Source organism: Manis javanica, chromosome 9, assembly GCF_040802235.1.
Source record: "Manis javanica isolate MJ-LG chromosome 9, MJ_LKY, whole genome shotgun sequence".
Classification (NCBI taxonomy): Eukaryota; Metazoa; Chordata; class Mammalia; order Pholidota; family Manidae; genus Manis; species Manis javanica.
Window position 1 is genome coordinate 91,685,572 of NC_133164.1, and position 22,282 is coordinate 91,707,853.

Consider the following 22,282-nt stretch of genomic DNA (forward strand, 5'->3'; position numbering starts at 1 on the left):
AAGGTATCAGCACCCTGGGTATAATAGAGCAGTAAATCATAGGGGGACTCTGAAAGGTGGAAGGAAGAAGGTAGGCTGCCTAAGAACCTTTGGGCTTGAACAACATAGCAGAGAAATGCCACATCAAGCCTATTCCCCTAACCAAAGGATTGCCTACCAGAACAGAAAATCTTTTTGTCTTTTAATACATGCCCTACTCTGGACAAGCACTAATTGAAACACTGCCACTGTCCTACTCCTCCCCATAACCATGGCTTCTGTGGGACCAAAGAGGGAGTGATCTTCTATATGCGCCCACCCTATGGGGGCAGGAGCAACAGTGTTCCAGTTCTCCTTTCTTCCTCACAAGTCTGTGGCCTCAGCAGAACTCAGTCTTCAAGCCTCTACTCGGTAGAAGCAGGCAGTGCTCTGATTCCTCTGCTTGGGGTACTATTGCCTAATAGGGAAACAATACTCTGTCTCCTGCAGGCCAGAAGCAGGTGGAGACCCAATTCCCCAACAAGGTAGTGTCAATGGGGTCCTGTGGGGATCTGAGCCTTCACCGTCATCCACCAGGAACTCAACTTCAGGAAGCAGTGGGAAGAGAACCAACCAGCATTGTGTTGTCCCTACCCTCCTTCTTGCTGTGTCAGTGAGCAGTTACAAACACTCACACAGGAGCTATCAGTGTGTATATACACACTAACTCATCAGTGTGCATAATGTAACACCTAGGGCAACTGACAAGAAAATTATACAAACAGTTCAAGTATCCGGACACTCCTGTGTGAGTGTTTGTAACTGCTCATTGATGTATTATGATGGTGTTTTAAAGTACTTGGCAGATAATTCCAACATCTGGCTCATCTCAGTGTTGGCATCTCTTTTCCCATTTGAGTAGTGATTACTTGAGTTCTTGGTATGATCAAGTAATTTTCAAATGTGTCCTGGATATTTGGGGTATTATTTGATAGGCTTTGGATCATATTCAGTCTTCTCTCTTAGCAGGTAGTTACCCTTTTTAGGTGTAGCATACAAATCTTGGTGAGGATAGATGTTAAGCTCCCTGGTGGGACCTGCTGTCACCCAGTATGAGGGCTGACTCACACTGCCTCGCTGCAGACGGGTAAGGTGGAGGTTCCATGCCCCCTTGGCCCCACTGGCAACTTCCCAGTGAAAGTGGAGCACCGACTCACATCGCTTCAGTGCTTCCAAGTGAAGATGAAGGCTCAGCTTCCACCACATACCCACTGATTCTGGGTTGGGGAGAACAGAATGAAGACTAGTTCTGCCTCCAGCCACATCACTCTACCTTATCTGTGCCAGGTGGGGATGGAAGCTCAGCTCCCCACTTGGCCTTGCTGGGGTCAGAGAGATGGCGAGCAGTGGCAATAGAATCCTGGTTAGTGTTCTTCCCATTGCCCCCCAAAGTTGAGTTCCTGCTGCATATGAACATATTTGAAGAAAAAAAATCTTAGCAAAGAAATAGAAGATATAAAAAGAACCAAAGGGAAATCATAGAACTGAAACAATGCAATAACTGAAATAAAGTACTTGATGGGCTTTATAATAGATTGAAGAAAACAAAGGAAATAAATACTGCACTTGAAAATAGATCTGTAGAAATTACCAAATCTGAAAACAGAGAAAAAAAATAGACTGAAAAAATGAACAGAGCCTCCAGGACCTGTGGGACTATATCAACAGAACAAACATTCATTTCATTAAAGAAGGAGAAGAGAAAAAGGACAGTGCTAGAAAAATATTTGAAGAAATAATGGCCAAAATTCCCCATATTTGAAAAAGGCATAAACCTACAGATTTAAGAGGCTGAGTAAATCATAATAAGGATAAGTTAAAAGGAACCCATACCAAGAAAAATGATAATCAAACTTCTGAAAACTAAAGACAACATAAAAAAAGTCTTGGTTGAAACTAGAAATAGATGCATTACCTGTAACAAAGTACCAGTTCAAATGACAGCAAATTTCTCATCTGTAACATAAAGACCAACAGGAAGGGGCACAGCACTTAAGTGCTGAAAGACTGGGACTGTCAACCATGAATTCTACATCTGGCAAAAGTAACCTTTAAGAATGAAGGGAGAATAAAGACATTCTCAGTTAAAGAGGAACTAAGAGGAATCTGTCATCAGCAGACCTACCCTTAAAGTATGGTTAAAGGAAGTTCTCTGAACAGAAAGGAAATGATGACAGAGGAGGTATTGGAACTTCAAAAGGAAAAGATCAACAGAATGGGTAAAAATAGGGTAAATTGAGAAGATTGTCTTCCTCCTAAAGAGTTTCTTAAATTATATTTGGTGGTGGAGGCAAACATTATAGCATATTTAATGTAGTGTTCAAAGTATGTACAGGAAATACTGAAGACAATTATATTTAAAAAATGGGGAGGGTAAAGGGATCTAAATGGAAGTAAGGTTTCTACACTTAGAATACCAGTAGACTGATGAGTTAGTGTGTATATTGTAATACAGCAATCGCTGAAAGAGTTACATTAGGCAATGTACTCAAAACCATTATAAGTCAAATTGAAAATTCTAAAAATATGTTCAAATAACTTACCCTGAGAAAGAGAAGGGAAAAACAGAAACTGAAACAAAGGAAACAAACAAAGCAAATAAAATGTCAGACTCAAAGACCCTAACATATCAGTGGTTTGATTAAAGGACAGAGATTTGCAGAGTGGATAAAAATACAACCAACTGTATGCTGTCTATACAAAGCTCATTTCAGACATAATGACAAAGGCAGATGGAAAGTTAAAAGTTGGAAAAAGATATATCATGCCAACATTAATCAAAGAAAAGTGGGAGCAGCTATATTAGTATCAGAGACTTCAGAGCAAAGGGAATGACTAGGGGCAAAGCACACAGCATACTGATAAAAGAACTAAGCAAATGGAGAGAATAAGCAAGAAAACACGCATTTAAAATACTACCTGGTGGTGCCCTTTTCCCTGTTGCCAAAATAAGAAATTGCCAGCATTTCCCAATAAATGGAGAGTGAGGCAGTCTTTTGAGAGACTCAGCCACTTTATCTGCTGCAGCCTCCTGGCGTCAAAGCAGTCTCCCTTTCTACAGGACTGTCTGATCTGTTGTAAAGACTCCAAATAACCAGATTTTTCCATCGTGTCCTCAAATGCCATCTCCTCTCTCTTTGATGGTGATTATTGTCTAAGGGTATTTTGTAAAATATACAAAAGGGCTCAGGAGCTCCTTGTTCTGGTGTTGATCCCATGATGAGGTCAGGCCGCTGTGAGCAGAGCACAAAGGACAAAGCTACACTAGGAGAAACAGAGCACAGGGGACCTTTGTACTTCCCCTGTAAGATCAAGAAAGGGCCACGTGGGAGAGACCAATGTCTTCTCCCAGCGTGTTTGATTAGACTGTTCTCCTTTGGTAGAAGGAAAACTCCTGATGTTCACATACATGGCCTCTAGGTCTCCTGCCACACCTCTCAACAGAAGTATCCACAGAGGCTCTGGATATCTGACAAACTCACATCCAGAAATGGCCACTGCGCAGCCCTGCTGGCCCTTAGGAAACAAGCTCAGAAGAATAACACTCCTGACCACTTATTCGTCCATTCATCCTAGCTTCTGGGGATAAGCAGTGAACAAGACAAGCCCAAATCCCTGCTTTTGCGGAGTTTACATTCCAGTCAAGAGGATGGCTTAACAAGTAATTATAATTGTCCGTCTGATGAGGTGAAGGCAGCAGTATAAAAGGAGCACATGTGGAAGATCGGACAGTAATAAGTGAAAAATAAAGCAGTGTTGGGGAGAAGGGAGGGTTGTACAATTTTAGATACAAGGCAGTCAGGGAAGATTTCACTGAAAAAATACTATTTGAGCAAACACCTAAAGGAGGTTGAGAAACAAATTATGTGATTGACTGGATAGTTTGTCCAGGGACAGGGGGCAAAGTTCCTAAAGCTGGAATGTGCCTGGTAATTTTAGGAAAGTTTAAGAGCTAATGTAGCTGAAGAAGTTCATGTACGCTTGTCAAGAAAATTAAGGTGAGATCACACAAGGCTCATGGACATTGAAAGGCTTTTTGTCTCAGTGAAATGGGACACCTTTAGAAAAGACTTTGTGCAAACAGATATGATCAGACATTTTAATATACCACATGGCTGTTGTATTGAGAACTGACCATAGAGGGACAAGAGTGGAACCTGAGCCCAGCTGGGAGATGCCCTGCAAAGCTGTAGGCAAGAAACCCTGCTGGTTGGACCAGGGTCATGGCAGGGGAGGTGGTGAGGAAGGTGGTTGGATTCTGGATGTAACATGAAGATTTATTTAGCAGGGCACCCTGTTATGTTGGATGTGTACAATGAAAGAACAGGAGGAGTCAAGGATGACTCAGGATTTTGGAATCAGCAACAAAACGACCAAATTTGCCATATCTGAGATGAAAAACTGCAGGAAAAACACTTTCAGTGAGGCAAATGGGAGTGAGGGTTGAGGTGGTAATTAAAGCACTGAGACAGGATGAGCTGATGGCTAAGTAAATGTGCATGGAGAGAGGAGATCCAAGGACACGTGAAGGTCAGGGATGAGGAACTGGCAAAGGAGCCTGAGCACAAGCAGCCTGAAGGAAGGAGCCCACCATGTGGATGCAGTGTTCTGGAAGCCAAGCAAGGGGAGGAGGAGGAAGGAGTGGTCAGCTGGGTCTACCTAGCAGGGAAGCCATCAGTCACCTAGAAAGGAGCAGCTTTGAAGGGTGGTGGGAGGAGAAACCTCATTAGACTTGGTTCATGAGAACAATGCGAGAAACTGGAGACAGTGAGCGAAACAACTCTTATAAGCAGCTTTACTTTAACTGAAAGGAGAAAAGTTGGATTATAGCTGGACGGCTAAGTGGAGTCAAGTGAGTTTTTTTAAGATGGGTGTAATTATACCATGTTTATATGCCAGTAGAAAGGCCAAGTAGGAGGAACATGGAAGATGCAGGACAGAGAACTGAAAAGAGTGTTTTCCAAATGCACACATGGAGTAGTTGACTCCTGGTACGAGGGACAGTTTATCATTAGTCTCTGGAGGGAAGCCATGGTTGGGATTAAGGTGCAGGTGGTTGGGTGGAGAGGGAATGGAGGCCCTGGAAGATCTTGGGCTTTGTCTGTTAAGTTACTGAACTAGGAAGCAAGGCCGTGCTTGGGTAAAATGAAATGGGGATGGGCAGTTAGAGGAGAGAGGAGGTGGGGTGTCAGAGGTCATCTAGGGGAGGTCATGGATAAGACTGCCAGGGAGCATTAAGGGTCTCCTGAAGATTAGCAACTATGAACTGGAAGTGTGACTAAATGCATAGTTTGTGCATTTCTCCATGCACTTTGAGCTGTCTGGGTGCTGAGTGGAGTAGGGGAAGAAGCAGAGATGACTCTACAGCCTTTACCACAGCTGCTGTGGGAGACCGAGCATCTTCCTTGCTTCCCTGTGTTTCATTAGGACAAAAGCACCTTAGTCCCAGTGGCTGGTGGGTCCTGACCAGTTGTCATGGGTGGGCAGGACAGGTAAGGATACTATCTCCCATGAGCCTAGGGGGAAGCCGCAAGCAGTGTCACACCTACAGGAGTCTTGGATCCTGGAATGGGTGCTTTGGACTTTGATGAAGCATCTATTCCTGGTCAAAAGTGTTTTGTCAGCCATGACAACCTTCCTCTTTAATTGCTTTGTTTCCATGTCTTTGCTGAAATTACCATGCAAAGACCACATATTGCTAGTTGGTTTTCTCATGGTACATGAGGGCCATTCCACTTTCTCATTTTTTTTCTCTTGTATACTTTCAGGTTTGTGGTCCACGGGTGTTCAGGATGCTGCTGTAAATGAGCAGTGTGGTGACATCCTCACCAACAAACGGTTCATGCTGGACATGCTGTATGCCCATAACAGAAAGCCCACGGATGATGAGGAGAAGGGGGAGGGAGAGGCAGGGAGGACTGAGCAGGGGGCGGAGGCGGTAGCCAGCCTGGCCAGCAGGATATCTACCTTGCAGGCCAACTCTCTGGGCCAGGATGAGAGCATCAGGAGGGTGGATGTTGACTGTCTGGACAATCGGGGCAGCGTGAAAGCCTTTGCCGAGAAATTCAACAGCATCTCAGGGTGCATCTCCCCTGATGGTGAGCCCAATGGCACGGTCCTGGAGAAAGCATCTGCACAGCCAAAGACAGAATCTGACTACATCTGGGACCAGCTCATGGCCAATCCGAGGGAGCTCAGAATCCAAGACATGGATTTCACTGACCTAGGGGAGGAGGACGATATCGACGTCCTGGACGTGGACCTGGGTCACAGGGAAGCCCCAGGGCCGCCTCCCCCACCCCCACCTACCTTTCTGGGTTTGCCACCCCCACCCCCACCACCCCTGTTGGACAGCTTGCCTCCCCCTCCAGTCCCCAGTAATTTATTGGCCCCTCCTCCAATACTCAACACTCCTCAGGGCTTAGGGTGGCCCCAGGTACCCAGGGGTCAGCCGGCATTCATCAAGAAAAAGAAGACCATCCGTCTGTTCTGGAATGAAGTGCGGCCTTTCGAGTGGCCCTGTAAGAACAGCCGCCACTGCAGAGAATTCCTGTGGTCGAAACTGGAACCTATTAAGGTGGACACATCCAGGCTGGAACACCTGTTTGAGTCTAAATCAAAGGAACTGTCTGCGTCAAAGGTACTGCTACCATCCAGCATCCTTCTTGATTTGCTGAGTTACTTTCTGCTGTTGAGTATGACTTAGAAGTTTGTTTTGTTGTGTATAAAACTACCTTTGTGTTGCTTCTGCAATTTGGTAAAAAAAAAAAAAAAAAAGTCAATATAAAAATCCAAGTACCATAGACAGAGTACTTACTGCAATAAGGACTATGCCTGTAATATAATACTCTTTGTGCCATATGCTAGGTGTCAGCTTAATGAGTTAGAGACCCTTAGTACCTAACAGGGACAGTAGTTTACTAACATTATTAGGCAAAGGAGCTTTCAAAGATCCAAATAACCTAGAGGAAAAGACAAAGGCTTAACCAGGGGATATAAGCATAATGTTGATGTTAACTAGAGAAAAGTAGACACTAATTTATCTAATGTGTGAACTTTATCCAAGGGATGTATGTATTTACTTTCACCTTCATTGATTATGATTGATAATGGTGATTTGAACCTCAGCTATAACCACACAATGCTTTTGCAAAGGCAGTAATCCAAGAGGCATCTTTTTGGATAATGCCCTGGCTTGAATCTGCATGCTGCCCCTATCTAGATGTTTCCAAATAGCCATATAGTTAGCATCCTGTAATATTACACATGAATCTAGATTTCTTATTTTTCATAAATGTTTGAGGATTCTGTAGGTATTGCTGTGATATTTTTAACAGAGATGTCATATGCACTTTCATAAGTGGACAGCCCTGTACATGAAGTTATTGGACATCAAATGTAAGGTCATGGCTAATGAACACTGATAAAGAAGCTGCAGAATACTGGATCACAGATTTTATTTCTAATGATTCACTGCATTAATAGGGTCTCCTTTACATAGCTAAAAGAACTGTTGTTTTTTTGTGTAAACAGTGTGATTCTGGATATATTACAGTTTTAAAACAGATTTAAGACTATTTTCTCAGGAACTAGGGTTATAAAAATACTTTGTAGAGTATCATTTAGAGTGAACACACAAGAACTTATTACCATGAATTAATACTAGATGCATGTGTTGTTCCATTTATCATCTTTTTGGGCGAGTGTAAAGCTGTCAGAGTTGTGCTCCCCAACCTGCCAGTTGGGCACTGATTCTGAATCAAAAAATATGTACAAGAGTGCCCTACAGACAAGGAGCCAAGTGACACCACCAGTGCTGGTCACTGTGTGATGCTGAAAGGCCGCACCAGGGAGCTGTAATCGGTTGGCTGCATGTGAAAACTTGTGTGGGGATCTGCTTGCTGCTCATCCTGAGTTGACCTTTTCGCTGGTGTCCATTTCTGCCCAGTCTTAGTGAAGATGTGAGTCTAACCCATTTCCAGCTCCAAGAATCCCCCTAAATCAGAATTAAAGTTTTCTTCTGTTTATAAATTCAGATCACTAGAATCCAATAGAGAAAATCATGCCTAACCAATCCTCTCCTTTAGCTAAAATTAGACTTCCTTTTGTCCTCTCTAGAAAACGATACCCAGGAGTGATGTTGGGCACCTGCTCTGGTGTCTGTGTATCCTGACATCCCCAGGCCTGGTAACATATGATGCTGAGCCATCCCCATGCCCCCTTCAGTTCTTACAGTGAGGCCTGGCATTTGGGGGAAGACTGGTCTGGCTGGGTTAAAACAGTAGTCTCAGCTTCCAGGAGTTACTCAGGACCTGAGTGCACAGCACCCTCCAATCTGCTGATCTGGCTGGTCAGTTTCCTTCCCACATGGACTCATCAGGCTGGCTGCAGCCTCTAGGCTTCCCCTGGTTGCTCATGACCCCTGACAGTTGCTGAAATGAGGCTGGCCCTGACTCAGGGGTGGGAGGAATAAAAGGGAATAACAGTTCAGCAGTGAAGGCACTTCTCACTTCATTTTTACAAAGGGAATGGATGAAAGCTTCCTTGAAAATATCCACAACGAATGGCTCACCTGCTCTCTCAGTCCCATTGTGGTCAGTGATGAGAGTCTGGTTGGTGCCCTCTCTGTGGCCAAAGTTCCACTCTTGCTTGAAGTAGGTGGGGGCCTCTTTAAATATGTTATTGCCTAGCTAAAGGACCAATGTTTGCCTAGTCTTAATGAAACGAGAGCATAAGAGGAAAGTAATATATTGAAAAATTTACCAAACTGATTTCAGAATGTTCTAACATGACCCAGGAGCCCATACCTTTGTGTTTTGGGGGATAAGAAATGTAAGCAGGGGCTAATTTACAAATGTTACAAGATGTGAGAATGCAAGTTAGGATTAAAACATATCACATTGGAGAGTTGAATCCATTATGTGTATGTTACAGATAATGATATAACCAATTTTACTTCTGTTTCTAATCCTTGACTGTGATTTTCCTACAATGCAGCTATAAACAGCCACTTCTGAATTCTAGCTCAGGAGAAGTTTTTCATTAAACAACTAGAGGACAACAAATACAAAATGAGCTAAACTTCATAAGACAGCACAGAGCAAAGAAATCTGTTTTAGTTTCTTTCAGAAAATTTACAGCAGACCAGAGTTCTAGGACATGGTTAAGACCAGCCAAGTCATCCCCCAAAACAAAGATTCATGTGCCAGATCTAAGACTGGGTTACCACTTAATGGAAATAAGAACAAAAAGATGTACTATTTTTTTTCAAATAGTTTCTGCAACTGGATCTACTTTTTTCTCACAGCAGAAAATATACAGCTTTTTAGTAAGATGACTTTAATTATGTTTTGTGAAGAAAGAAATCCATTCTAAATTTCATCATATTGTGTTTCTACTGCTGTCTAAGATGTGAATCACACAGGATATAGTTAAAATGACCCCAGGAAAAGATGTTAGGGCAGACAGCCTGGTATGGAGTTAGGACTCCCCATGGAATTGACACCATCCTGAGGAGCCCCAGAAGGTGACCTGCCTAATCAAGGGCAGCAAAGTCCCTCCTGCTCCCAAAGGACAGGTTCATATCCCAGATTACAGGCAGACCAAGATAAGGATGGAGTGAAAGGGAATGAAAGGAAAAAGGAGACTTGGTTTCCCGTTTGGGGACTCAATGCTGTCTCACTCTCTTGGGTTCATCAGGTTTATCACAGGGATGGGGGTTCCAGAATGGATTTGGAAAAATTTGTTCAACATTATTAATCTTGAAGTTTCAAAATATATCAGAAACTATTAGCAGCAACTTCTTTTTTAAAAAATTCAGAAATGCTGATTTATTTGGTCTGGGGTAAGCCCCAGCCTGGATTATTTTTAAAAGCTCACCAAAAACTCAAACAAAGTTGTGAATCATTGATTTTAAGTGAAAAATGGCAGCATTACTCCCCACTATCATTTTCCACGTGGACTCTCCCACCCTTTCTTCCATTTTCTTCTCCTGAGAAGAGAGTAAAATCTCCCTACCCTATATTCAAGTTAAGGATGTAAGAGAATATGCTATTTCACTTAGCATCACCCTCAGAAAATCTGAATTCTACCTGGAAATCCCAAATGCAACTATGGGGCATAAGGAGGATCATACATCCTAGTGTGCACAAGAGGGCCCTGGCGCATGCCTGCCGTCCCCAGCATAATTATCAAGGGCACTCCCTTTTCCTCTCAAACATCTCCTGGCAAGCGTACTAGGTAAAACTACATTGACGTTGGATATGGAACTGTTGTCCACTTGGTTATAGAAGATTCAAGGGGCAAATATGGGAAATTAATACTTACTTTACCTAAACTTAACAGTAAGACTAGCCTCTTCTGGCAAATTCTTCCAAAGCTTTATTCCTAACTAAAGGCTTTTAGCCTTTATTTAGAATTTGTTGATGTTTAATTGTTCTTTTTCTACCTTAATGTGTTCCCATGTGTATTGCCATTGCTGCTGTTACAGGACTTAGGACAATGCCATTGTCACATCTTTACGATGTCTGTCTGTATTGTGGCCTCGTCGTCAGTGCCACTTGCTCAACGGATAGTTTTGAAAATGACTGTAGCGTTACTTTTGGGCAGTTGGCCGGGAGCAAGGAGGAATGACTTGCTATTTCCAGAACTGATGTCTTACTGAGCCAGACGCAGGGCCTGTGACAGTGCCGCTGAGAAGTGTTTTGAGAGGTCGGCTGCCTTTCATGGAAGCACTCTCAAACCTCGTGGTATTCTCCAGACTTAGAGCTCTCTTGATAAAGCATGGCCTTAGCCCTTTTTCTATTTTCAGCCATAATCCCGTCTGGGGTGACAAGTTTTATCTGCTAATATCCACTTTTAAAAAGTTACATCCTTTATTTCTAGTAAAATTAATTCAAAGGGGTGATCCTTTGTGTCAGCATTTCAGGAAACTGGAAAACATGCCCTGTGCACCCATGCACACTGCGTGCAGCAGCCTTTGGCCACGCCCCCTCCTCACTCTTCACGCTCTCCCCTCACGAGGAAGTTTCTCGGTGTCCCTTCTCTGGACCTCGGCCCTCCTTACCATGGTGTGCCACCGGCAGAAGCCCCAGGACTCTGTGGAGAGGTGAAGCAGGGTATTCCATTTTATTTCCGTGCTTCGGTTGCCTGGTGTTACAGGGATATCTGGCCGTGTCCTCCGGAATCAGCTGCCCCCAACCACAGAAACTCCCGGGCTGCATTGCCCCTTAGTAGGGAAGGACTGTTTCTCCATAACTTGACAGCTCAGCTCAGTACTTGGATCAGCTTGGCATTTGGTGGGCATGTCAGGCTCATTTTAACATCAACTAAGAACTTCCTGCATTTTCTGCAGCTTTATCCCCCAACCACTCATAAAAACAGCAGGACAAGTCTTTGCTGCATCTTGGAATTGGGGCAGGGGCTGTTGCTATTTTTCTGTCCTAAGAAGGGTTCCCTTACCCCTTATATCTTTTCTCTCCTATTTTTAAATTATATTTCTCTTCTTGAAAGAACAACTTTTACTCACTCAACAATCCTGTCTCCAAAGAATTCAGACTTTTTGAAGTCTGAGTAACTCCAGTCACACGAGAGATCTTTTAAACATCTGTGAACCCTGTGCCCATCTCTGAATGAGGAGATCAAGGTCTCTGAGGCTGGACCCAGGCATCACTATTGTTTAAACGAATCCCTGGAGATTCTCTTATGCATCAGACATTGCAAAGCACTGGTCTAAATAAACTACATTTTCTGGTTTTCCTTCAGAAAGTGTCCATAGATTGACCAAACCTATTTCCTCCTCAGATGAATGATGCTGAGTTTCTCCCAGGTGGTGATATGCTCTATCATTCTGCTCTCAGTCATGCAGGCAACCATATCTCCTGGCAAAGAAGAAAAATCTCCTGATGTTTCTCTAGAACTCCCTTTCTATTCATCCTGGAGTCTAGGCCATTAGCCTCAGAGGGGAATTTGGCCTGTAGAAATCATGGCATTCTTTTCATTAGAAACAGAGACCAAGATGTTCTCTACCATCTCTTTTGCAAGATGCACTCCTTCAAAAAGGCATGCTTTTTTGCTAGATCTGTTTCCTTCTCTGGGAACCCATGTACCTGAGGATCTGCACAGACTCTAATGAGCATCCATGAGCTATTGTCAGTGACTCACAAAGTTCCATGTGAGTTGTCCAGCCCCTGGGAAGCAGCTCTAAGTATCAAGTCTCCATACTTTCCCTGGGACTATCCTATCCAGGGTGGGATCATTGATCTGATCTGACCTTCCTATTTATGTAGGTGCCTCTGATCAGTAAATGTGGTAGGTGTATTAATTACGAAAAATATATGTCAGTACCTTTTTAAAAAATACAATGTATAGAGTAAAAATTATAAAAAGGAGTCATTAGTGGTGAAAATAGCAAACAGTCAATTCTTAGAAAGCTCTATGTTCCCTGCATTGTCATAAGTATTCTCCATGTATTCATACCAGCAATGCCATTCTAATGGTCCTAGCAGATACTTCTCCAGTGCTTACCATCGGCCAAGCATTGTGCTAACTCCATTGTCTCATTTCATCCTCACGACAAACCCTGAGGGATAGGTGCCAGAGTGGAAACTGAGGCACAGAGAGGTCCATTGACTTGCAAATGTCAGATGGACATGAATGGGTCAGACCCCAGCTGACCCACATGGATGACTGGATGCTCTGGATATTTCCAGTTACCCTTCTGGCATCCTGACTCTGCCCATGTGATCCCTGAATCCCATTTTGTTCCAGCCACTTTCAAGTTCATGCTCTGAACCCTTCTTCATGTTCTTCCCTTGGGAATTTTTTCATCTTGTCATTTTAGAAATTTCCTTTTCCCCCAATAACCTACATGCTTTACTATTGAAATTTTAAGTTTTGTTTGGTCTGGACTCTGCCTCTAACAGTGTGACCTTAAGCAAGTTAGTCAACCTCTCTGAGCCTGCTTTCCCCTCAGGAGTGGGAGTGGGCTGGGAGAAGAAATCAGACCTCTGTGCTTCTCAGAAATCCTGAAACTCTTGTAGCCTTGGGTGCAGCCCATCTCAAGCCTTTTCCTGGAAGGGCTCACTTTGGTCTTCCTGGAAGCTGGACCCTCAGCCCTCTTGGACAGCTTGGAAGAAAGGAGTCAAACAGCCTTAGTGCCCTCCTTCCTGCCGCTTTTCTCTGAGGTCTCTGCTAGCCTTGACAACATCTCTTTCAGTGGAGGGTAACCCCTTTCTCTCACCAGTTATTCACAGCCCCTCCCCCTTCCCCCGCAGTCTTCTTGGCTGAGTGAAAAACAAAAATGAACAAAAGCCCTAAATGGCATCCCAGCCATTTCTCCAAAGATAATATTTCTGCAAGGGCAACTATTGGCGTGCTGGAGGCTCCCTGATAGATGGAGCTTCGAAGGAAGGGCTCTGCTACATGTTGGGTGTCACCACCTGGTTTTGTTCATGAATTCAGCTTATCTAGGCTTTCTGGAGACAAAAACAGAGGCTGGCTTCTTGCCAGGGTACCCTTTCCACCTTGAAGAAGCCAGTTCCTTTTTTCCCTTGAACACTTTTAGACATATTTGGAAAAGTAGCATGTTCAGAGGCAGTTCCACAGGAATTTCCCCGATACTACCTCATTTCCACTCTCTTGCTGGGCAAACCATCTCACACCAGTGACAGTTCCCATTTTCACTCTAGTCTAGTGTCCTGTGCTTGGACTCTGGGCCCTCAGGAACCTACTTCGAACATCCTTTCCTCCCTGCTAGGTCTTGGGACTCACTGAGGAACGGGGCAAACATTTGGCTGACTGACCTGTTATCAAAGACTTGAGACAGAAACCCCCATTTCCTGTTGCTCTAGGACTGGCCATTGGTGTCAGGGGCATCCCAGCCCTCCACAGATACACATTTTTTGTTAATCACCATAGAAATACCCCCACTTGAGGAGTAGTCAACAAACAGGCACTTGGGAAATAACTCTTTAAGAAAACAGGATCTGTGACAGTGTTGGAGAGCTGAGCTTGTTTCTCAGCTTTTTCTGCCTCAGCTCAGGGTTTGCTGTCACGGACCATCACCAATAATATCTCAGAACTCCAGTCAGCAAGGGGGTCTTGTGGGGTCTGGCATACTCCCACCATGGTGACCCTTGGCCCTTCCCACACAGGCCTGTGTTCTTGCCTTCCCTTTTAAGGAAGATGTCAGTCAATCCAGTCTATCATGGTATTAACCTACCATATTGGGTTTTCTTTACTTAAAATTACTTTCTTTGTTCCATACTACAAATCAGGCTTTCATAATGAATCATAACTCTTTAATCATGGAGTCTCTGTGGCAGTGCCGTGGACCATTTTATGACAGCTTTTTCATTCTGTTCTGTTCTGTCATTCTAGCTTTTCTAGTGCCAGTGCCACACATTTTAATCATATCATTTTTATAATAAGCTTTTATAACTGATTGGGCAAAGACTGTATTTAATTCTACTATTGATCTCTTTATACACATACTTTTTCATAGTAACTTTAGAATATTCTTTAAATTCCAAAAACAAATCTTGTTAAAATTTGATTAAAATTATTTTATATGTGCATAATAGATAAGAAATAATGAGCGTCCTTAGAACACTGAGACTTCCTATCCGGGAATGTGATGTTTCCTATGTGTTCACCTCTTCCTTTATTACTCTCAAGAAAATTTCATTTCCTTCAGGAAGGCCTTGTGCTATTTTAGGAGGGTCTGGTGTTTTGTTTCTTCGTTTGGGTGCTTTTTAAGGGGATGTGTCTGGTCTCCTATCAAATACAAAACTTCCTTATTTCTGGCCTAGAAGCATTACCTCCTGGCATTTCCCCAACTTCTGTTCCACCTTTGCCACATCACATCTTATCCCTTCCTTCTAGGTGCCTTTAGAGGGCATTTATCATCTCCTAACCTTCTTTACAAGGACCGCTCTGTCTTCTCTGGCCTCCACTTTACATTCTTTCCATCACTGACCAATCTCCTATTTTTCTAATTTCAAACAATGGACAGTCTTTCTGATCAAAGAAGTGCAATAAAGAAAGAGATGTCTGAAAAAGACTCTTAGCTAAAAGCAAGATGAATGGACTAAGGAGAGATGAGACTGGAAGCAGGAGGCTGGTGATGGGCTGCTCTGGGAGGCTGGACCCTGGGCAGGTCACACTTGGGGTAGAGGTAGTGGGAATGAAGGAAGGGTGGGTTTGAGAGGCTCTGTGGAAGAGGATGCGCGATGGTTACTCTGTCACAGGATCATATGAAGGACATAGTGAAGGTCATACTTGTTGATCTGGGGCACTGATCCAGATGAAAGATGATTTAAGTAGATCAGAATCTATGGCTGCTTAGACATGGACATGTGCTCCCAGGCATAGAGAACTGGCTTTTCCTTGCATGTGATACTCCAGGTAATTGTGGGAAGGGAGGAGAGTCAGACAGCCCTGCATGGCCACTCTCTCACCTCCAGCAGAATGGACCCAAAGCACTGAGTGCCCAGTAGCATCCATGCGAGTTGTTTCATTTATGAAAAGCAGCATTTAAGATAACCTCTTGCATAAAATCCAGAGATTGAATAATTCAATTTCAGATATTATTTTAGTTCTTATTCTTTTCTTCACTTGAATAATTCAGTTTCAGATATTATTTTAATTCTTATTCTTTTCTTCACAAAGTAAGTGGAAGTGCTCTGAAAACGTGGAGTCTGCTATGGGCTGGCTCTCCCCGGGTTCTCAGGACACTTGGCAGCTCGCTTCTCCCTGACTGACAGGGGAGTGTGTGGCTGTGTCCACTGGCACAAATTGGATTCTATTGAGGATGGGGCTCAGAGCTACAACATAGATCCGTGCAGGCTTCTGACTGCCCGTGGACGCTGGCTGAGGGGAAAGGGCTGAACCTGAGGGGTGCTTCTCTCTCAAGGTGTTTGCCATGGAGCTATGTCTCCACAGATGAGGCCTTCTTTTACTCATTTGCACAAAGGCTTCTGTGGGCTGGGCCTGCTCAGCCATCTCTCCAGGCACTATAGTGAGGCAGGACTGAACAGATGGGGTTGAGAACTCCTGATTCCCAGGGCATCACTACTTTTGATCAATGCCCACTCACTGGAGCCTGGCTGTGGGTAATAGTCAGGCTCCGGGCTCCTGTTGTCTTCCTGCTGCCATCCTAAAGTAGCTTCATTCCTTATGCCCATGAGATGCTTACTGCTGCCTCTCCAGGCCCCATGTCCACACTCTAGGCAGGAAGAAGGGGGAAGGGCAAAAGGCATGGCCCACAGGGTCTATCCCTTTTTAATCAGGAAAACAAAAGCCAGAACTAAGTTACTGGGCCAGCTTGAGCTGCAAAGAGTCTAGGAAAGTGACTGGTGTAACTGACATGTTGCCACCCTGAAAAAATATCAAGGTCCTGTTGGTGAGCAGTAAAGAGGGAGGGGTGTTGGGTAGGTGTCCTGCAGTGCCTGGAGGGGTGGGCACCTCAGCACCCCAATGTGGGCATTGTAAGTCCTAACATCCTGCTTCACTGCCCGGATTCAGCATTTTGTCCAACCTTTTATTATTCCTTCTTAGCATTCCACACACAAAATGATATTGTAAATTGGATTTCAAAGCTAAATTTTAGGGGCTCCTGATACTTATTTTATTAAGTGTATAAAAGACAAGCTTGCCTTAAAGAGGGGGGAACTTCCACACCACATATCCCTGGGAGGCCATTGTTCAAAGTTGATGACCACACCCACAGGAATTGTTCCTCCTGGCCACCAGACCCCAAAACAGCTGGAAATTTTCAGTTATTTTCTTTGTGAAGAAATTTGAATTTATTCCCAAGTGCATATTTAAGGATCTAAAATGGAATTTTAGCAATTGAGTTTGAAGGGCTCAGTAGGACTTGAGGAGCCACAGTCCATTTCTCCTTGCCAGTTTCAGCCTCTGGTGGGGCAGAGGCCAGCTTCTCCAGACAACTCAGCAGCTCCCAGTAGGGTGGCCTCAGTGCAGGAGACCAATGGTGAGCAGCAATCAGCTACTTGGCTGGGGCCTGCCCACAATGGAGTTGGAGTGGCTGGGTCCTGAGTTCCCCTGGGTGTGGGCCCCAAACCTCCAGCTACATCCCTGGTAGGTCCTAGTGACCCAGACAATGCCACTTCCTATCTCCTTATCTTTTCCCACGGCTCCAGGCTGGATCCTAGACATTCTTTAGGGCCCAGCTCAAATGCCACCTCCTCCAAACCTTGACCCCCTACCACCAGGTGAGCTAGTTTCCCCACTACCGAGCCCTCCCACAATGTGTCTTTTCCTTCAGAAGATCCACTGTGCCTTATCCATCATGGTCCAAGGCTTGTTCTATGAGTGAAAACAGTCGTTCTCCTAGCTCCATTTGCCTTGGGAAACCTGAGCATGCACAGGGTGCTTGCTGAGCAGAGTCTCCTCCACTTGTCTCTGTTGCCACCTGCCCTTAATTCAAGAGCTGAAGGGGAAAACTGGGGGCCTGGTCACCTCAGCCCTGGGCAAGTGTCGGCTCAGCACCTCCACATTCATTAGGTTCTGGCCATGTGCTAGTCCCGACCTGGCCAGCCTTGGCCAACAGGGAGGCCACTATGCACAGATTCTGTGAGGATACCTGGACCCCTTGCCTCTGCTCCCTCCTCAGTCTCTGCGTCTGTTCGTCTCTCATTCCTCTTTAGCAGCATGTGCCCTTTCATTTACCTTCCTTGGAAGTCCCCTCTTCACCTGCCCAGATGTCTAAGTGTAGCAGGTACTCTGGTTAAAGGGTATAGGACGTTGGAATGGTGAAAGCACCCTTGAGACAACACAGCTGGGGATCCAGAGGGACTGACCAGGCAGCAGTGCAGGATTCTCCTCGTCATGCTTGTGTTCTCAGCACCTGTCTCTGGGCACCAACCATATGCACTATGGCCAACCAGGACACATTTCAACACTTTGCAGCCCACAAGAAGGGAGCTCTGAGAGGTTTTAGTTTTGTTTCCACTGCTTCTATGGAAAAAAACAAGTTTGTTTTTTCCTTGCAAAATATCACTTTTCCAATTGAAGGAAAATCAATTTTACTTTTAATGTGCCTGACTGGTAGAGTTCCATTGCTGGCCCATGCTCGGCAGCTTCTCAGAGCTAATCCCTGATCTCTTTCTTCTGTGCTGAGCAGCAGCCAGGCCTTCCCTGAGCTGAATCGGGGCCATTAGCTTTCATCTCTAAATAAGTAGCAGGTTTGCTTTTAATAATGACAAGACAAAGATGATGCATTGATCTTGGATTCTCCTTATTTTATCATCCAGAAAACTGCAGCAGATGGAAAAAGGCAGGAGATCATTGTTCTGGACCCCAAGAGGAGCAACGCTATTAACATCGGTCTGACGGTCCTGCCCCCACCAAGGACAATTAAGATAGCCATTCTGAACTTTGATGAATATGCCTTAAACAAAGAAGGAATTGAGGTAAGAGGAGCTCTCTCAAGCGCTCCTTGTGTTCTGTAATATGTCGCATATGTAGAACATTACTGTGTCCAGTGTGACTTTCTCCACAGGGTGACTTGACATTTTTCTGTTTCAGCCAGACTCTGAATAATGTTAATAATTCTCACTTTTTTTAACGTGTTCATTGGGGGAGTCCCCCTGTGCATAAGAAGTTCAGAGATCTCATTCCCTTGTTTATTTCTGACCACATTTCTTTTTTTTATTTTTATTTTTATTTTATTTTTTTTGTGAGGGCATCTCTCATATTTATTGATCAAATGGTTGTTAACAACAATAAAATTCTGTATAGGGGGGGTCAATGCTCAATGCACAATCATTAATCCACCCCAAGCCTAATTTTCATCAGTTTCCATTCTTCTGAAGCATAATGAACAAGTTCTTACATGGAGAACAAATTCTTACATAGTGAATAAGTTACATGGTGAACATTACAAGGGCAGTCATCACAGAAGCTTTCAGTTTTGCTCATGCATTATGAACTATAAACAGTCAGTTCAAATATGAATACTCATTTGATTTTTATACTTGATTTATATGTGGATACCACATTTCTCTCTTTATTATTATTATTTTTAATAAAATGCTGAAGTGGTAGGTAGATACAAGATAAAGGTAGAAAACATAGTTTAGTGTTGTAAGAGAGAAAATGTAGATGATCAGGTGTGTGCCTGTAGACTATGTGTTAATCCAAGCTAGACAAGGGCAATAAAACATCCACGTATGCAGAAGATTTCTCTCAGAACGGGGGGTGGGGGGAAGGTTCTAAGCCTCACCTCTGTTGATCCCCATTTTCTCACCTGATGGCCCCCCTGCGACTGTGCCTGTTCTGACCACATTTCTAACCACCTACCTCAACATGGAAGAATGTGATCATCTCCTCAAGAGGCTGGTAACATCTTCTTTCACATCATTTCAAACCAAATGTGTTTAAAAGTTTCAAAAGTAAGGTGTTCAGTGTGTGCTCACATCCATGTATGTAGCTGTTTCTCTCTTGGCATGTGGGTATGTAGAGATATGTTTCAGTGGATAAGCTGGAGAATTGAAGCTAACTGAGTCTTCCATATATGTCGATTTGAATGGAAAGAGTGGAGAGAGTTTGGGTAACTACCTGGCCAGAGCCATGGCTCCCCAGCTCTTCCACTAGGCCCTGTTGTCCCTTAAACATGGGCTGATGCCACTTACAGTAAGTTAAATCTCATATTATAGTAATGGAGAAAGAGTGAGTGGAGCCATGGACCCAAGATTCCTACAGATGGGTGATAGAGCTCAGGACCCACTGGGTCAGAGTGGGGATAGGAGGCTACTGCTTCATGGCATGGGGTGACACCCACTCCATCCTCCTATTGGCAAGGAATTGGATTGCCAATTGGATTCCTTTAAAGCCTTTCCATAGTTGGGGTTCATTCATACACAGTCTTATTTGAAAGACTCATGAGTGGAGGGAATCAATGAACATTGATGGGAGGAAGGAAGAGCGAGCCCTTGACAGAAGAGTTGGCAGAGAGGACAGGCTCAGGCCACTGTGCCAGCTCACCCATGGCCCTGAGTGTGGGAGGGAGCTGTGGGGCGTGGGGGGGATGGGGGGCGAGGTGGCATCCAAACTCAGCCAGGCAGGCATGCCTTTGTGCTTAAGGAAGGAGAGGCTTCCATAGCAAAAACTGTTGTTCCTAGAGGTTTGCGCTGAGTTGAGTAGTGTTCCTTCAAAATCCACGCCCACCCTGAGCCTCAGAATGTGACCTTACTTGGAAATACAGTCTTTGTAGATGTGATCAAGTTAGGATACAGTCACCCTGGGTTTGAGTGGTTTCTAGTCCAGTGACTGATATCCTTTTAAGAAGAGAGAAGTTTGGACACAGACGTGGAGAGGAAAATGCCCCATGAAGACAGATACCACACAGGGGCACACACAGAGCAGAAGGCCATGTGATGATGGAGGCCGAGATCACAGTGATGTGTTTATAAAACAAGGAGCACCAGGGATGCCTACAGTTACCAGAAGCTAAGAGGAGGCAAGGAAGGTATTCCTCCCCTAAGTCCTTCAGAGAGAACATCACCCTGCCGACCACCGTGATACCAGAACTCTGGTCTCTCCAATTATGAGAGAATAGATTTCTGTTGTTATAAACCGCTGGTTTGTGGTACTTCATTATGACAGCCCTAGGAAGCCATGAAAGGCCTAAGCACCCCTACTCCAGGGAACACACACACCCTGTTCCAGGAGCAGACAGAAGGAGGAGAATGCATTTTCTTTCTGGCTGGACAGAAAGTTGAGCTCCAAACCCTGAAATGAGGCCAGGCAACATATCCAAGGGGTAACCAGGGTATGAGGGCATGTGGTGGACTGGGACAGAGGGTATAAAGGAGACAGAACAGAAGGTGATGGCAGGAAAATACAGAGAGGGACATTAAGGCAGCTGCCACACAGCAAGAAGAGGGAGGCAGCCCAGCCCTGCTCTGGGACCCCCAGAAGGAGCAAGGGAGGAGAAGCGCACAGGCTTGGCCTTGGGCAGGCGGGGACTGCCAGCCTGGACAAACCACCTGTAGAGTGTCTTTCATCTCATCTGGACAAACCCAGGGCGGTTGGAGCACACACTCCAGCCATCCTATTTACTTACCACTGTTTTTTAGAGATTACAAAAGCTTCAGATTCAGACAGAGGGAGGCTTCAAATATAACCAGACTTGGCCTGGTTGAAGGAAAAAATGACAACTTCTCCTTTTAGAAGAATTTCCCCTTCTTGTCATGAGAACTTGAAAGACCATCAGGAGAGATTGATTCCTTTGGATTTTCTCTTTGTTCTTTCCTGAAATGTAGATCTCCCTGGGTGGGGAAAGTTTCAGATACAATAAGTTACTAAGCTACTTGCATTTTAGAATGAATCAAATTGCCTTTTCCTTTTCTGACTGGTTTCCAGCTGAGCACCTTTTTGATCCAGGAAGGAATAATGACAGCCACAGTAGTGGTGACGGATATAGGAAGAGCAGCACAGCTCTAAAGTTGACTTTCATAGGTTCCTTCCCGTGGGCCACGCACCAGGTAGGTGCTTTACACAGATGCTCATCAAAGCCTTATTAGGTACATGCTATTTATTATGTTCCCCATCTTAAAGGTGAAGAGTGAGTCCCCACATCAGTCTGATGCTCTACAAGCCAGTGAGAGGTCGAACTGCAATAGAAACTCTAGAGCCTGGATGCAAAGTACAGACCACAGGCCTTGGGGATGGTTGTCCTAGGAGGGCACTCTATGTCTGTGCTCAGGTGCCGAAAAGAATAAGAGGAAATCTGAGGGGGACGTGAGGAAACCCTGGAGACAGCACGGGCTGCATCATTGTGCTGCCTACGGTCATCCACCAGGAGTAGATGATGTGTGGAACGATTTAAAGTGGGAGAAAACCATCAAACCCTTACTGAGAGTTTATTGTGTGATCAATCCTCTGTAAATTCACATTCAGTAATAGCAACACATACAGTAACACATTTCTTTCAGTTTTCATCTAAATCAGCGTTTCCCATCAGCGACACTGTTGACACCTCTAGGCTGACAATTCCAGATTATGGGAACTGTCCACTGCATTGGATGATGTTTATCAGATTCCCTGGCTTCTGCCCACAAGATGCCACCCTAATGGTGATGGCTAAAAGTGTCTCCAGACTTTCCAATGTCCCCTGGAGGCAAAATGACCCCAAATTAAGAACCCTTGGTCTGAAGACTGCCTGTGTGAATTCGGAGACTATGTATATTTTTCAACTCTTCAGTCATGCCGAGAAGACTCCAGTGGAAACCAGCCCTCT

General features: G+C 44.5%; 1 protein-coding gene across 11 annotated transcripts in view; it reads left to right on the forward strand.

Annotated features, from left to right (window-relative positions):
* Nucleotides 1–22,282, forward strand: part of FHOD3 (formin homology 2 domain containing 3) — a 523,260-nt gene that overhangs the window by 450,041 nt on the left and 50,937 nt on the right. For all 11 annotated transcript variants that reach the window (XM_073212918.1, XM_073212919.1, XM_073212922.1 and 8 more), the window contains 2 exons: nucleotides 5,787–6,658; nucleotides 18,294–18,452. In XM_073212918.1, the coding sequence (XP_073069019.1) occupies nucleotides 5,787–6,658; nucleotides 18,294–18,452 (1,031 nt within the window). The remainder of the gene's footprint in view (nucleotides 1–5,786; nucleotides 6,659–18,293; nucleotides 18,453–22,282) is intronic.